The sequence below is a fragment of the Knufia obscura genome (assembly GCF_036327395.1).
Source record: "Knufia obscura strain CCFEE 5817 isolate CBS 148926 chromosome Unknown scaffold_22, whole genome shotgun sequence".
Classification (NCBI taxonomy): Eukaryota; Fungi; Ascomycota; class Eurotiomycetes; order Chaetothyriales; family Trichomeriaceae; genus Knufia; species Knufia obscura.
The window spans coordinates 13870-29699 of record NW_027042708.1 but is presented as its reverse complement, the minus strand read 5'-3'; the positions used below and the strand labels follow the sequence as shown (position 1 = coordinate 29699).

The 15830-nt window shown below is 36.9% G+C and overlaps 4 protein-coding genes across 4 annotated transcripts; 2 read left to right on the top strand and 2 right to left on the bottom strand.

Annotated features, from left to right (window-relative positions):
- Positions 1 to 359: 359 nt before the first annotated feature.
- On the top strand, positions 360 to 1406 carry PMZ80_010899 (uncharacterized protein; the record flags this gene model as incomplete). Its single annotated transcript, XM_064879287.1, has 2 exons — positions 360 to 698; positions 819 to 1406. 2 exons carry the CDS (start codon positions 360 to 362, stop codon positions 1404 to 1406), a joined length of 927 nt encoding a protein of 308 aa, XP_064724870.1.
- A 395-nt stretch (positions 1407 to 1801) lies between these two features.
- On the top strand, positions 1802 to 2264 carry PMZ80_010898 (uncharacterized protein; the record flags this gene model as incomplete). The annotated part of the gene is made up of 2 exons (XM_064879286.1): positions 1802 to 1927; positions 2067 to 2264. The coding sequence occupies 2 exons, from the start codon at positions 1802 to 1804 to the stop codon at positions 2262 to 2264; spliced, it is 324 nt and encodes a 107-aa protein (XP_064724869.1).
- Positions 2265 to 11235: 8971 nt separating this feature from the next.
- Positions 11236 to 11835, bottom strand: PMZ80_010897 (uncharacterized protein; the record flags this gene model as incomplete). The annotated part of the gene is made up of 1 exon (XM_064879285.1): positions 11236 to 11835. The coding sequence occupies one exon, from the start codon at positions 11833 to 11835 to the stop codon at positions 11236 to 11238; it is 600 nt and encodes a 199-aa protein (XP_064724868.1).
- Positions 11836 to 13104: 1269 nt separating this feature from the next.
- PMZ80_010896 (uncharacterized protein) lies at positions 13105 to 15282 on the bottom strand (the record flags this gene model as incomplete). The annotated part of the gene is made up of 7 exons (XM_064879284.1): positions 13105 to 13167; positions 13246 to 13414; positions 13470 to 14581; positions 14634 to 14770; positions 14825 to 14896; positions 14947 to 15081; positions 15144 to 15282. The coding sequence occupies 7 exons, from the start codon at positions 15280 to 15282 to the stop codon at positions 13105 to 13107; spliced, it is 1827 nt and encodes a 608-aa protein (XP_064724867.1).
- Positions 15283 to 15830: the final 548 nt, after the last annotated feature.

The window sequence follows — 15830 nt, the reverse complement described above, 5'->3', positions numbered from 1 at the left end:
TTCTTGATCGAGAAAGGGATGCCAAGGTTGCGCTGATGGCATGACTTGCAGCCGTAGAAACTGCGGCACATGCTCGGTTCAAATTGTTGACCGCATGTGCTTCGTTCACGTTCGTTGTCCGCAACTCTGGTCACAATTCAGAGGAACGTGGAAAGAACAAATCGCACTGCATGAGAACAGACTTAGATTTCGTACCTGCCCTCGCGAACGAACTTCGACCGCTATTTTATCCACGCCCTGATCCTGAACACAACTCCCTCCCACTTTTAAAGCCTAACCACCCTACTGCGCACAATCAACTTCCGCCCTGCCCACGCTGGCACAATCGTTCTCATAGCACACAAAGTTCCGTACCCGCCATGGCATACTACAACCAGGGCTATCAGCCTTCACCCGCACCGCAAACTGCGCAGAACCTCAATTTCTACCAGTCGAACTACGGGCCAGGTGTAAGCGGCCACACGACGCCCTCACAAGCCTCATACGGCGCGTACCCAGGCGCAGGCACGCCGAATGCCTACCCAGCGTATGGCTCTGGTGTTTCAGCGGGCTTTGGTGCACCAGGTGTAAGCGGACGAATGGGCGAGCAGGGCGGTCTCAGAACAGGCTGGATTGCTGCATTCAGCACGGAGGGGTACGAAGGGGAGCCAGGCCTGATGGAAGAGCTGGGTGTGAACTTCGGGCATATCAAGACGAAAGTGAGTTGAACACCTGGACACCACATCGAATCTGCGTATTCGCATTATCTCTACCGCAGAAGACCCCCACCACGATCTGGCCCGTTCCAACTCTCAAGATATACTGACATCCTCTCACAGACCCAAGCAGTCCTCAACCCCATCTCCCGCCCCTCTCCCCACATAATGGACGACTCCGACCTCTGGGGCGCCCTCATCTACGTCTGTGCCTACGGCGCATTCCTCGCTCTATCCGGCAAGTTCGCCTGGGGCTACATCTACGGCATCGCCCTCTTCGGCTCAATAGCACTCCACTGGATATTCGCATTGATGACACCGCCCGGTGACCCAAATGAACAACCGCAAGACCAGTACGCACAGATGCAGGCGCAGGGATTACGAGACCACGCAGATGTCGGTGGACATTTCTCTGCTACACTTACGTATTCGAGGAGTGCGAGTGTGTTGGGGTATTGTTTTCTGCCGTTGAGTCTAATTGCGCTGTTCGGTGTGTTGTTGCCTATGGATTCGTTCTGGGGGTATTGTTTGACGGCTGCTGCTGTGGGTTGGTGCACATATAGCAGTTCGGGCATGTTCGTGTCCGTGGGTAGGATGTCTGGCATGAGAGGGTTGGTAGCGTATCCGCTTGCGTTGTTTTATTGTGGTTTCGGCATTATGGGCATCTTCTCTAGCAGGGGAGTTGGTCCGCTGGAAGGGAAGCTCGGCTAAAGATTTTACGACGAAATGAGACGAAAATGACAACAGCTGTCGAAACCTTCCCTGAACGAGCATGTTGCCTCCTGTGAGATCCATCTGGTAGTGGCTAAAAGCTACTGACCCACCTGGACTAGGTACCTTCCTATCTTGAGGTGGCCAACCGTCTTAGTCCTCGCATTCATTGTTCGGTATGATGGCACATCTAGACGCCGAACACAACCATGTTCTTTGTTGGTTGCCGAGAGCACAGGATTCTTTGTTGCCACTCTCCCACCCATGTCGATAACGCAAACTTCCCACCCACGACACTTAGCCATCGGGTCTACCGAAGCTCACCGCCTCAATCGGGTTCAGATCGCCCTTAGTGCTCAGCGCCTGCAGTGGGATAGGATACTCGCAAAAAAAATATGAAGTACCTCTCCGCTCTCCTAGCCCTCACAGCAACAACCATCCTCACCACCAAAGCACAAGGCTTCAGCGATGAGTACCTCGTCCAAGCGTGCAAGGGTTTCCCCTATTTTACCGTAATCTGTGTATGTAAGCCACCGCACCGCACCGCATACTAAACACCACACCGCACCTCATTGTCCCTTCAGTTCTCCCTCTACACCATATCTCCTAGGAAGCTATCCATTCAGTAGCTAGTCCGCTAACATCCACCCGAACCCTTAGCTAACCGACATCTCATACGTCCAATGTGACGGCACCGATAACGTCCCTGTCGAATGGAGGGTACCAGACGGCGTAATCTGTCACCAGGGCATTGTTGGATCGAAAACTGATATCCTCGATAGGGGGGTGCCAAGTACGGCGCGGACGTATGACCTGCAGAGTTATGGGGCGACGGTGGCGCCGACTGCTACGGGTTAAGTAGGTTGGTGGGCTAGATATGTTCGATGGGGAAGAGCTGTTGGTGGGTGGGGCCTTTTCGTTTTGGAGGAATAGGAGATGGTGGGGGCGGCGGAAGATAGTTACAAATATAGGCTGGACTGGACGGTGTGGTGCCGTGTAGATAGCGCATGAAAATGTGAGATACGCAAGCGGTGCGGGAGCGGGCAATTTGTGTCCTGGGGTGCATCCATCACGGTTGGTCACGTCTTTGGTGTGGAAGAGCGTATACACGGTTACATGTTGCGTTTTGGAGAGTGAGATCTGTATGCTCGGGTCTGGGGGCTGGAAATTGTCACAGGGTTGAATTAGGTGCATTTCGGTGCAGTCCGATGTAGACCCATCGAGGTGGTCTCGGGTAGGGCAGAGGAAATGAAGACAGGAAGGAGGATGGAGAAAGGGAGACAAGGATGCTCGAGGGGTTGAGTTGGAGATCTGTAGCTATGGTCGTAATAAGAAGGTAGCCCGAACCGGTGTACACGGGCTTCAGCCTTTGGCGCCGTTAGTAAATGGCGACGTTCGGAACCGTGTTTGTTGAATAAACCTTGCCTTATGAATCAGACGAAAATTGGGTTAAAGGACCACCCCTGTTAGCTAAGCCTAAGGCGTTATTAGCTCTTATAACTAGCTTCCTTTAGTTAAGCTTAATAATATAAGATTAGAAGTTTACTTATTTTAATTAAGACCTTATTTTCGTTTAATTATATATATATATATTTAAAGTTTACTATAATAAAAAGCGTATTAGGTTATTTAAACCGATTAAATAGCTATTCTGATAAGTTATATACTCTCTATATAGACCAAGATTCCTTAAACGAGTTTAGTAAATTTAAAAATATTAATTTAGTAAAAAGAATATTTTATTTTATAGAGAGGTAATTTAAAACTTATAATCGCTTTAATTCTATAAATAGAACTCTTAATAGTATTTAGTTATAGTATTTATATATACCTAGACTTTATTTATAATTTTAGAAGTTAATTAAGATACTAATATTTAATCTTAAATAGCTATTTTATTATTAATCTTTTAAGAGTTAAGTTTATATAGCGATTATATAAAAACTAACTAATTATAATTTTGTATTTAGTATATATAAGTACCTTCCTTATATTTAACTATTCTTTTTAATTTACTATCTTTTTATCTAATTTTTAGAGCCGAGTTTATAGATTTTATAAAGAATATCTTTAAATACTTAGTTTTAGATTTATTAAGAAAGAATTTATAAATTACTAGTACTTTATTATTAGAACTTTAGTTTAGAAATTAAATAAATTTATATTTAATAGTTAAATAGAGATTTTATAATTATTTACTTATTATAATATAGTAACTTATATCCTATTTACTACTTATTATTTATTTTTAAATACTACTTACCTTAGTTCCTTTACCTTTTATCTTATTATATATTATTATTACTAATTACTACTAATTTTATACTTAGTATTTATTTCTATTTTATTATACCTTAAAAATCGTATATAAGATATAATATATATTATAAAAGAAGTTAAGTAAGTATATAGAGTAATTAAGAATAAATAAAAGTATTTTTAAATTAGTATTAAGCTATTTTAAAAGTAAAGATAATACTTTAGAACTAAGTTAACAACGTAATATAAAAGTCTATAAAAGAGATTTAAATACTATAGTATATATAAATTAAGACGTTATACTAAATATTATATAAGTCTTTAAGTATTCTTTTATAAACTAAAACTAGCTTTAGAAAAAGTATTATTTTTTTAGCTATTAACTAAACTTATAAAGAAGTTAAAAAACGAAGATAATATAATATTAATAATTAGTTTACTAAACTCGCCTATAAAATAATAAGTTGAATTACTTAATTATTAACTTAATATTCTAAGAATTTATAAACTCGTTATTATCTATAATAAGAATTATATTAATAATATATATAATAGAATAAGAGTTAAAGAATTTAGTTATAATAAGTTTAATATATATTTAAATATATTTAAATAAATATATATTAGTCTTATTTATAGTAATTTTATAGTTTATATTAATTTAAAATTAGCTTACTTATATAGATTTTATAAGTATATAATTAAAAGTACTAGCTTTTAAAGCTATTAAATATTCTTTATTATTATTAAAGCGTATTATATTATTTAATAACTAGACTTTTATAAAGAATATAATAAGTTTAGATTACTTCGCTTTATACTAAGTAACTAAACTTATATATTTAAGATATTTATTATACTTAGCTTATTAATATATAATACGATTTTAATAAAAAGATCTTTTTTATAATAAAAGTATATCTTTATTAATATAACTATAAACTAATTTAAAATTTATATTAATATTTATTATATAAAAGCTATTACTTAAAATAAATATAATTTATGTATTTTAATACTAGATAAATATAAGAATAAGAAGTTTTTTATTTTATATAAGATAATTATATTCTTTAATAATTATAAAATAACGAGATAAATATATAATATATTATAAATATAGCTTTATATAGCTAAGGTATTATTAAAAGATATTAAAAAAGCGATTAAGTCGTATTATATTATCTTATTTAAAAAAACTAATAAGAAGATACTTAAGGATTTTACTAATTTAAATAATAAGGTTTATATTCTATTCGCTATTAATACTATTAAGATAAAAGTAGATACTATAAGTATAAAACTTATTATTTAATAGAGTAGTAAGTAATAGCTTAAGAATATTAGTAAGATAATAATTATTATATAATATACTAAGCGCGTTATATACTATTAGTAATTTAAAGAAAAGAGTTATTTTATTTAGATTCTACTTATATAGATTAGGTAGTCTAATTCTTAATATTTTTTTAGATTTAAAGAGTTTAATAATATAGACCTCTTTAATAAGATTAAGGTACTAAAGGCTTAAATAGCCTTAAGAGTCTATAAGTAAAAGTAGAAATAGCGGTAATAGCTAAAATAGTAATAAAATAAATAATAAAAGGCTACTCGCTTTTAAAAGACTTATAGTAATCTAAATATATAGTAGTATATTACTAAGCCTAATTAACTTTTTATAAAGGCTATTATTTAGAAAGATAGTATTATTAAAACTATTTTTAATTACGATAAAAAGTATAATAAGCTTTATTTTTTATAAAAAAAAAGTTTTATAGAGATACCTATATTAGGCTATATTAAAGATATTTTATAGTTATAACTCTATAATTTAAAGTCTATTAAAGTAGTATAACTTATAATATTATTCTTTATATTATTTAAAGTAAAGGGGTAATAAGCTTCTTAAAGTATAACGCTAAGTACTAGTCTAATACGAGTACCTCCTAACGGACTATATTACTCTACTACTGTAATACGCGCTCTAAGCGCTTCTCTAAATTAAATAAATACTACTTAACGAATAGTAACTCTTAGGCTTTCTAAGTAAGTAAATCCCGTCCTATACGAGCTTCCGCTTTTAACTTTAATTTTTAAGACTCTAAAGTGTTAAACTCGCTTTAAGAGAATTCCTTATTATAACCTTTACGGTTCTTCCGTATATAAGGATTATATATCGTAACTCCTATTATTATTAGGTATAGATTACTATACTTTTTATAATTTATATATAGAGCTATCGCTTTACTACTTACTCTTTTAATATTATTTACGGTTTTATAGCGGTAAGTAATTAAGGATTTAGGATAAGAACGTTTCTAGATACCTATTAAAAAAGAAGAAGATATCGTTAGAAAAGACTTATAATAGATATATAGGCGTAGATAACTTCTTATATTATTACTAAGATTCGTTCTTAGGATAAGAACTATTCTTAAAAAAGAATAGTATTATACACTAGCCTAATTATAACTAGGTAAAATACGTAAATATAGCTATTAAGCGGCTAGTACGACTAATAAACTAATTAAAAGAAATTATACTAAGTAACTACTATATTAGGCTTAGCTTTAGGTATGTTAGCTCTATTAGATCTATTTACTCTATAATAGAGTAGATAGAGCGTATAGAGTATATAGAAGATATATACCGCTTCTAAGCGAGCTATACTCTTTAGATACTCTTTATAGTTAACTTATATTACGTACTTACTCTTACTAGTTCTAGCTAGTTTCTAGTTCCTAGCTAAGCCCTATTACTATACTAATACCTAATAACCTTATAATAGTTAAATTTATACTTAATATTTTATCTTAAGATACTTGAGATAATTTATATATTAATAGCTATAATAAATAACTAAGGCTCTTATTTATATAGTAGTTATTTTAGTAAACCTTAAACTCTTTTTTAATAAAAGATTTTAAGTCGGTTAAGTATATTTATTATTTAGAGGTATTAACTAATAACTTAATTAATAGGGTATAAAGATATATATTAGATATTATTTATAACTTAAATATTAAAGTTAATTAATTTATTAAGTTTGTTCTTTTTATACTAGGTCTTTTTTTATTTTTATAAGTTAACTAAATACTTCTTTAAAATAATATTTACTAATTACTAATTTATAGCTTTTATATATTTTATCTAAACGATATAATATAGTTTATATTAGTATATAGTTTATTTACTTATATTATTAAAACTAACTAATATATCTTTAAGTATATACTATAATAGTATAATATTATTAAGTTTAATAATATTAAAGAGCGCTATATAGAGTATAATATTAAATAGAAAGTAAATATTATTTACGAATTTATTATTAGTATTAACTAAACGCGTCTTTTCTTAGATTTTATCTTTATTATAAAGTATATAAATAACTTAGTAAATTCGCTTTCTTATCTAGGCGATTATTTTTATAATTTCTTTAAATAGTAGAATAGCGATTTAATTATTACTTTATTACTAGTTTATACTTTTTAGTTTAAAAAGTAATATAAGTATTATAGCTATACTAGTAGTAGTTATTTTTTTCGGCTATTAAAGCTTTTTATATCTTTAAGTAATACGAACTTATATTACTTAAAGTATTTAAGAGCGAGCTTTATAAGCTTTATATAAAATATATTCTTAATTAGTTAATATATCTCTTTAAAGCTTTTCTTATTTACTTTATACGAAGTAAATACTAAATACTAAGTATAGGAAAGTATTAAGAAGTTATTAATAAGACCTTTAAAATAATAGTAAAGAATAGCGTTAATATAATTAAACCTAAGATACTACAGTTTTATAATAGATAGTATTTATTATATTTTATTAAAGGTAAACTTATATATTATAAGACTTAACTATATAATTTAGATTCTTTAAATAGTTATAGCGTTCTTAAAAACTAGAATTAGGTTTTTAATTTATTATTTATTATCCTTATTAAGTTTAAATTAATTAAGATAAATCGCTTTAAATATCTTAATATTACTACTTTTAATTACCTTATTAAATAAAAGCTTTTATAAGATTATAATAATAGATTTCTATTATAGTATTTATTTCTTCTCTCTTAGTAATATACTATTAAATAAGTTAGAAATCGTTTTCTTTAGCGTAGTATTTATCTTAGTATAAATATTTAAGCTATAATCCGTTATTATAATTTATATTAGCTTTATTATCAACTCTATTTTTCTTAAATATATTCTTAATAACTTCTTAATATAATAAGCTTATATTTACTTATCTTATTAATTCTTTTATATATCTTTTAAAGAATTTAGTAAAATAATATTCCTTATAATACTACTTTATTAATAACTTTATATTTTAGCGAATACAATATAAAAGTTATATAAAACTAGTAGTATAGTAATAGTATTAAGATTCCTTACTAATAGTTATTTATTATATATTATTAATAATATTAAAGTTATTATAGTATATTTTACGATTTAGATATTAGTTTATATTCTTTAAGATTTCTTTATATCTAAATTCTACCTTATAAATTAGCTAATTTACTCTATTATAGCTAGGATATATTCTTAAATAATAAAGATAGTTAATACTTACTTAGATAAGACTCTATAATTAAAGAAAGATACTAGAGCTCGCTTTTATATAGCTAAAGCTTTATATAAAGAGATATTATAATAGGCCTAGTTTATTACGTATTAAATCTATATTTAATAACTTATTAAGAACTAATATACTTAGTTTTATTTAGTAAATAAGCTTATAAAGATATTATTAATAGGATTTAATACTATACTAAGATAATCTTTTTAATAATACTAATACTCGCTATCTTCTTTAAGGTATTTACTTTAAAAGGTAGTAAGATATAGCGTTAAAAGCTTTTTACGGAATTTAAATATAATACTAGATTATAAGTACTAGCTAAATCTTATATATTCTCCTATATATACTTAATAAATTTTAGTAACTATTTATATAGTTACTAAAATAATATAATATAATTTTAAACCTTTAAGTATATAAGTATAAGCTTATTTATTTAAAAACTAAGTTTTTATATATAGAATACCCTTTTAAATACTTTATACTAACTTTTATATTCTTTAAACTTAGCTACTATTATATATATAAATAACTAGATAACTAATATATTAAAATAGTCTTATAGCTATTACTAAGTCTTTTTTAGAAACTTTTAAATAGTATTAGGTAATAAGTTATTACGTAAAAATCTTAACTAATAATATCTTTAAAAAGATAGTACTTTACGCTTTATATTATTCTTTATTATACTAAATTATTATTATTTTACTAATATATCAAAAGCTTTATTTTAATTTTACTAGATTAGATTATTAATCGCTTATTAATTAGCTATTCTTTAGTATATAAGCTTTATTACTATTACTATCGCCTATACTTTTTATTAAAGTTATCTTATTTCTTTATAATATTATTTCTTTTATATATTTTTTTCTTTTTAGTATATTATCTTAGCTCTTAGTTATTTTTTATACTCTAGTTCTTAGTACTATTATAGGCCTAAAAAGCGATTTTTAAAAGTAAATATACCTAAGTTTTTATTTAATTAAGAATTTAAGTCCGCCTTTAATTCTATATTTATATTATACTTAAGTAGTAATAATAGTATTTTATACTAAGAAGTACTAATTACGAGAACGGGAGGGGCAAAGGCGCCACTGCAAAGGTGAACACAAAATCAAGAAATAGGCTCTACCCTAGTGATGGCGTTGTCCACCAGACGCAGAATCTATTCCCAGCGCTTCCCCAAGATCTTCTTTTGGAAAGCGAATCTGGAAGATAGCTTTGACACGTGCTGTATCTTATCCATAGCTTTTTATGCATATTCCTTCAAGCACTTCAGCAACATATCGTTAACTATCCCTCGATATGCGTCATGTCCATCAAAGCCAGTCTATAAAGAGCGACGCCATAAATCCAATAGCATACACAATAATCTTGTATCTACTTCTGTTCGATAGCATATCGAATTCGTGTCCAGGACAAAGTCAGCCCAGAAGTTTTCAGACACTAGTATCTCTTTCTGCTTATCACTGAAAAGTGTCAGCAAGACTAAGTCTAGTAAAGCTTCATCCCACTTGTTATTTTCCAGATAGAAGCCGTATTCCACAAGTAGGAAATCATTGTTATGGCTTCCGTAGCTGATGAAGACTTCCTCGCCCTTCTCTAAATTTGACACAGCGGTGAAGTTGTAACATGCTGGCGAGAAAGAGACCTTGCATCCTTTCGGAGAGTGATTGAAGTAGTCAGCGAACGGTACCAGAGCAAGACACTCTTCGGCATCTCGCTGCTCATCGGACTCTGGCGGGGTATAGTAAAACGTTCGGGTGCCTACGACAAACCAGCTGTAAATAAAATCATCATATGCTACGTTTGATCTCTTTTTCCTCCGTCTAACCTAAGGCTTGTCAACAGAGACTTCGTAACTGGTTGGTGGTACAGTCCTTCCAGCTTCTAGATGGAAATTCTGGCGATGGTATTCGGGCTAAGACTCGATCAAGTAGTTCGCTCAGATAAAATCGTTTCAGCCATGGACGTGGCCTTTGTCATTTTTCTGCTTGATACGTAGCTATTAAATGTTCCGCTGCAGTCATCCCAGCCCTCACGGCAATGTCATGTGCTTTCAACCCGTACGTGATCTTGCCACACCCAGAATCGTTCGCGTGCTTCTTGTATTGATCGAATAGTAATAGGCTGATTGCACGATGTTTTGTGTTTTGGATATCCACATTTCCAAAGTCTGCTTCCCATTGAGTGCCAACGTCGCGCCATTGAGCTTCTGCATGGCGGTCAACCATTTTGCTGAGAAGGCACTGCACAGTCAGAGGTGAACCGACAAAGGCTGCTCGTCCAGTTCGGGCAATTCTCGAGTGTACAGGCGCTGCAACGTACGTAGTTCTTCCCATTCTTTCTCCGGCAACTTCATCCATGGCGCTCCAGTCACCACGAATCCCCTATTGATTGCGGCCATAGGCGCACCATGCCACCGTTTCCCGCCTCGAGGAAGGGAACCTGGCATTGCTAGTCCCTCCTTTTGCAACGCTTTCATCTCTGCATGGACATGGACAAACGAAATGTCCCTCAGCATACCGCCAGCTAGCTGCGCGGCCGTGAATTGACGGCCGCTTTACCTCTTCCTGCTCTCGAATTGGATATCGTACACAAGAACAACGAGAAACTTGTATCTAAAAGGATATGTTCAGAAGGCTGTATAGCTCGGTCTGATCGTGCGGAAAGGTTCTTTAATAAGCATGAATGCATAATGGCTACTGAGTTGTTTATAGGAGGGATGTTTGGTTAAAGCTGTCTAAGCGTAAAAGAGCGACTAAATACATATTGCTCCGTACAGCTAGACTCGTCTGTCTACTATAGCTAACGCCAGTAGTAAGACTGAGACGAGTCATGCAACAAAGAGCATAGACCTGCACAAACATTGACACAGACATAAAGTATATACCGCGCTTCATCTAGTAACTTCTCCTATCCAAGTCTTCAATCAACCTCAGTGCCATCTTTGGTCATCTATACCAGATATGTCGCTTCAAGGACAAATATCGAATCGGAACATAGCGTATCTGCCACTGTCTTTGAGGTTTAGGAATCCTTCATCGTTGATGGTAAGTTCCCTAGACCCAGTGCTTTTGAAGTACACGAAGTAGAGGTAATTTGCTCCATGATGTGGGTATTCTTGCGCCCACTCATTGTTGTGCTTTTGATAAAACCTGGTTCGGTTCAACGTGAATGTCGAGTCATCTGGGTCATCAGACTCGTAAGTGCTGAGCCAATCCCCAGCCCGTGACAGATAAAGGCCACTGTTAACGTGTTTCAGGGCAAATCCATCATCACGCTGTTCGAAGATGAAGATAGAGTTGTCATCGTAGTCCTCCTTGGCTGAAATCCAGGCATTCACGCCAGTATCGTTCGACGGTACCAGAGTCCCTATAGAGACAACTTCCGCCCAGTCCGTATCTGTCTTTTGGTACTTCAGCACATCAATACGACATTTGTCACCATGCTGAACTTGAACTTCCTCGCTGCCGCGGGCGCCGTAGTAGTTGTCTGAAGGATGATATATCCGCAGATTGATCGTGGGCAGCTCTTGGCCGCGAACCTGTTGGAAGGGTTGAGCCGTCGCTCCCATCCTTTTCTGGTCTCCCTTCGAGGACCCACATTTTAATTCAGGGTTGTTAACGATGTGAAGAGAGTTCTTCTGGTTTTGGCAGGCTAGATAGATGTTTAGAAAGCCCGATAGACTGGTAGGTTTACCATCTCGACCGTTATATCAACCACTCGAGGAGACCCTGCGCCCTACTTACAAGCACCGCCCCTCATGATGCCATGTCTGCGTTCGACCAGATCTTCGATGCTATGTCGATCTGATCGCCGCTGCGCGGTGTGGAAGCCAGTCGAGCTCAGGTAAAAAGATGGGGCGGTGGAGGTGATAATTGGTTTGTTCATATCTACGGATTCTGTGGAATCCTTTGACATAAGGCGTATCATTCGAAGTTGACGCAATGTACAAGTCGATCTGATTGGTCCTAGATTACTTCTGTTATACGAAAGTCACACTCTGTGGAGTGTTACTGGAGGTATCCGGGGAGCAGAGTTAGCGCCTGATCATGATCATGACTCTCTCAATCTTACCGTCGTATAATAAGCATAACGATACTGATTAGTCTAATTAAACGCTAGTAGATCTTTTATTTTAAGAGAAAAAGTCTACGAAGCTTAGTTTCCGAATTCTTAAGGTAAAGATAATACGATACTCGGTAACGATCAGTCGCTTTAGTTCAAGATATATTAATTCGTAAGTAAATAAAGGTAGCGTTTCACTATCGATAGAGTGTCGGATTTAGCGTAACGCCGAGTATTACTATCTAGAGTAGATCTGTCCGGGTGAGTATCGGGTAAGGCTGACTCACGTGACGGTGAGCCGGAGTTGAGCTAGAGCGGAGCCGTGAGCTCGATGCGCATTTCCTGGATCTTGGTCGGCACTTGTCTCCGTTGACAGGAGATGTTTAGTTTTCGGCTTGACATCATGCTTGCATCCAGTGCTCAACTATGCCCATGGGTTATGCGACGACGCTGGAAGTGTCCGATGCGATCAGTATTCCTCATTGCCGTATCTACAGCATTGTGCTACTATCGGTCTCTTCTCAACATCTCAGGCTCGTGGCTTTGATCTGGACTACTTGCGCCCCTCACGTTAAGCGACTCAACGAGATTGCACTTGTCCTACGTTTCTTTCCGGATATGCATTCAAAATTCGAACAAAAAAGTCGCTTTCTAACGTGGCATAGAAGACAATCATGATAGGAGTCAGAGATTTGACTCGGATCTCATGAAACATCGTGGTTGGGGATCAACTGAAGTCGTAGAATTAATCTCAGCCCTATGTCACTAGCATTTTTTACAGACCCCAGTCCTCCATAATCACAATTGCTGCCTTCTCAGCCACCATGTACACAGGACCCTGTAGCGATAAATGTCAGCTTAGCAGCGCTGAAGGAGGGCGAAAAGCAAACCCTACAGCAGGAGTTGGTCAACTTACCATGATATGATCATCAGGAACCACGGGGAAAATGCTCGAGTCAACCACACGCAAACCCTTCACACCATAAACTCGCAAGCGGTCGTCTACCACGCCTCCTTGATCCTGCGGTAACATCTGACATGTACCTACAGCATGATAAGCTGTCGTTGCAGTGTCGAGAATATATCTGTCATCATGGGTTAGTAAGCCCACAAGATGAGCCACATACAACGGCGACTTACTCTAAGATCTCTTCATCGGTCTGCACAGCAGGTCCCGGGCTTACCTCTCCTCCTGCTGGTCCGATCGTCCACTGCTGAATCTGGGGTTGCTGGAGAATTGATCGCATACGCTTGAACGCCTCAATGGCTATCCGCCGGTCCGTCTCGGCTCCCATATAATTGAGATTAATGGCTGGCGAGTCGATGATCTGGTTCGATTGCAGGCTGACGTTTCCACGAGCTACAGGTGCTAGGACACCAGCTGTGAGCGAGAAGTAGGATTCATTCTTGCGCGGGGCGTATTGAGGTGTTGGTAAGAGAGGGAAAAATGTCGGCTCCCAATAGTACTCGATATGTGCTTGGTCCTCACGGGAACCGATCAGCTCGGTAGCATTGAGGGATTCGAGTTCCCCTTTCGAGAGCTTCTGGAAGCCATGGGTTGAGCCCGAACCGGGATACGACAGAGGTCCAGTGTGGCTCTGCTGATATTCCTGCCCGGCCACCTGCATCCGGCTAATATCGTTGATGAGAAACTCTGTAGAGGCAGCTTCCTGAACACGGACATTGATGCTGTAGTAGAAATGATCTTGCATGTTCTGGCCGACGTTCGGGTTTGCGACATAGATAGGGATGCCGTTCGTAGACAGTATTTCTTGTGGCCCTATCCCAGAGAGCATGAGTAATTGCGGTGTTTGGTGACAGCCAGCGCTCAAGATCACTTCCTTCTTGGCGGTGATATTCCGGGTGCTGCCACCAGCTAGATCTGTGTAGACGACCCCAGTTGCCACGAAGTTCGAGCCTTGCTGCTCTAGGATGATTTGTCTAACTTGTGAGAGCATCCGTAGTTCGAGGTTAGGGCGACTCTTCGCTTGCTCAAAGTAGTTGTTGTAGGAGGAACTCCGCTGATAGTCTGAAGTGATGGTGTTGGGAATTTGTTTGATGCCAACGTTGGTTCCCAACGTCAGTTCTTGCACTGGCTCTACACCAATAGCACCAATTGCCTCGATGAATGAAACAGAGGATTCGGGGTACCATGGTGGGTAAGTGAGTGGAACAGGCCCATTGCCGAAGGACGCTGGATCGTACGTGAAGAAATCCATATCGTTCAGGTTCTGCGGGAGGAACGAGGTGCTCTGCAAACGCTTAGCGGCATTTCCCCAACGATGTTTCAAGTCTCTGGATTACCTTCCTGAATAAGGGGAACACATCTGTCCAGCTCCAATTTGCATTGCCAAGCTCTTGCCATTTGTTGTATATGCTAGATGAACCTCGCCCATACACCATACCATTGATTGCTGACGAGCCACCTGAGGTGCGGCCTCCTAGTTGTGTGTGAGTCATTCTATCTGACCGACTGCAGATGTCGAATCACTTACGGTGGTAAGTAATTTGACGGTCCTTCAAGGTTACCTGGGGAATAGAAACGAATCCGCTATCGATTACCGTACCTTCGTTGTGTCAGAGCATTATTCTCCAAAGTGTGTTCGAGTTGACTTGCCCAGCAGATTCAAGGCGGCACCTGGTGTCCTGTAGTTCGCAACAACATCTGGCTGTTCTCCACCCTCCAACACCAACACTGTCTGATCTGGATTCTCGGAGAGCCTTGCTGCAAGTGCGAGGCCTGCTGTTCCGCCTGTTGACAAACCTTGTTAACGTCTCGATACGCATACCATGGAAGTCTCAGGAATAACCTACCACCTACAATGACAAAGTCATATGGTGAACCTCCATCCGTGTGCCACTCGTCCCACGCTGACTCTGCACTAGAGGACGACGCAAATAAGACGCAAATGGCGCTCAAGCTCGACAGCACGCTCGCCAGCAATTTCACCATCGTGAATCTAGGAGAATATACCTATGGCACAAGTAGACCGTGCGGCATTGAGGGGAATATAGGACGACTGAACCTGCGAGATCATGGTCATCGGCCATCGTTCACGAACCTCATTTGAATCGCAAACTTTTGAGCACATGCCAACAATGTAGCGTTGTTACCATGATTCCTCCTTCCCAGACCCAAACTTCTCACTTGGAGCTTGGTGAAGACGCTGATCGCTATGTCATTTCCCTGTGGACGGCGCCATCACTGATGAAAGTTTTATGTCAACGGTGGAGAGCACGGCACCACAGCCTACACTTTCCGGCAATAGACTGAACAACAAAGCGGAGGCTATCAACCTATCGATCAAGATAGCGAGACGACTATAGTATTCAAATTGCGGAGCCGTTCCTGAAGACTGACTAAAATGGGTCATCACCTGTCCGAAGTAAGAGCAGCCAAGAAATGTTCTTTCAGAGATCGGCCTACAAGTGCTCCACCAGTCAGTTCCGATCGACATCACTGCGCGATAGCTAGGACATTATGCTGTCAGATCTCCCATT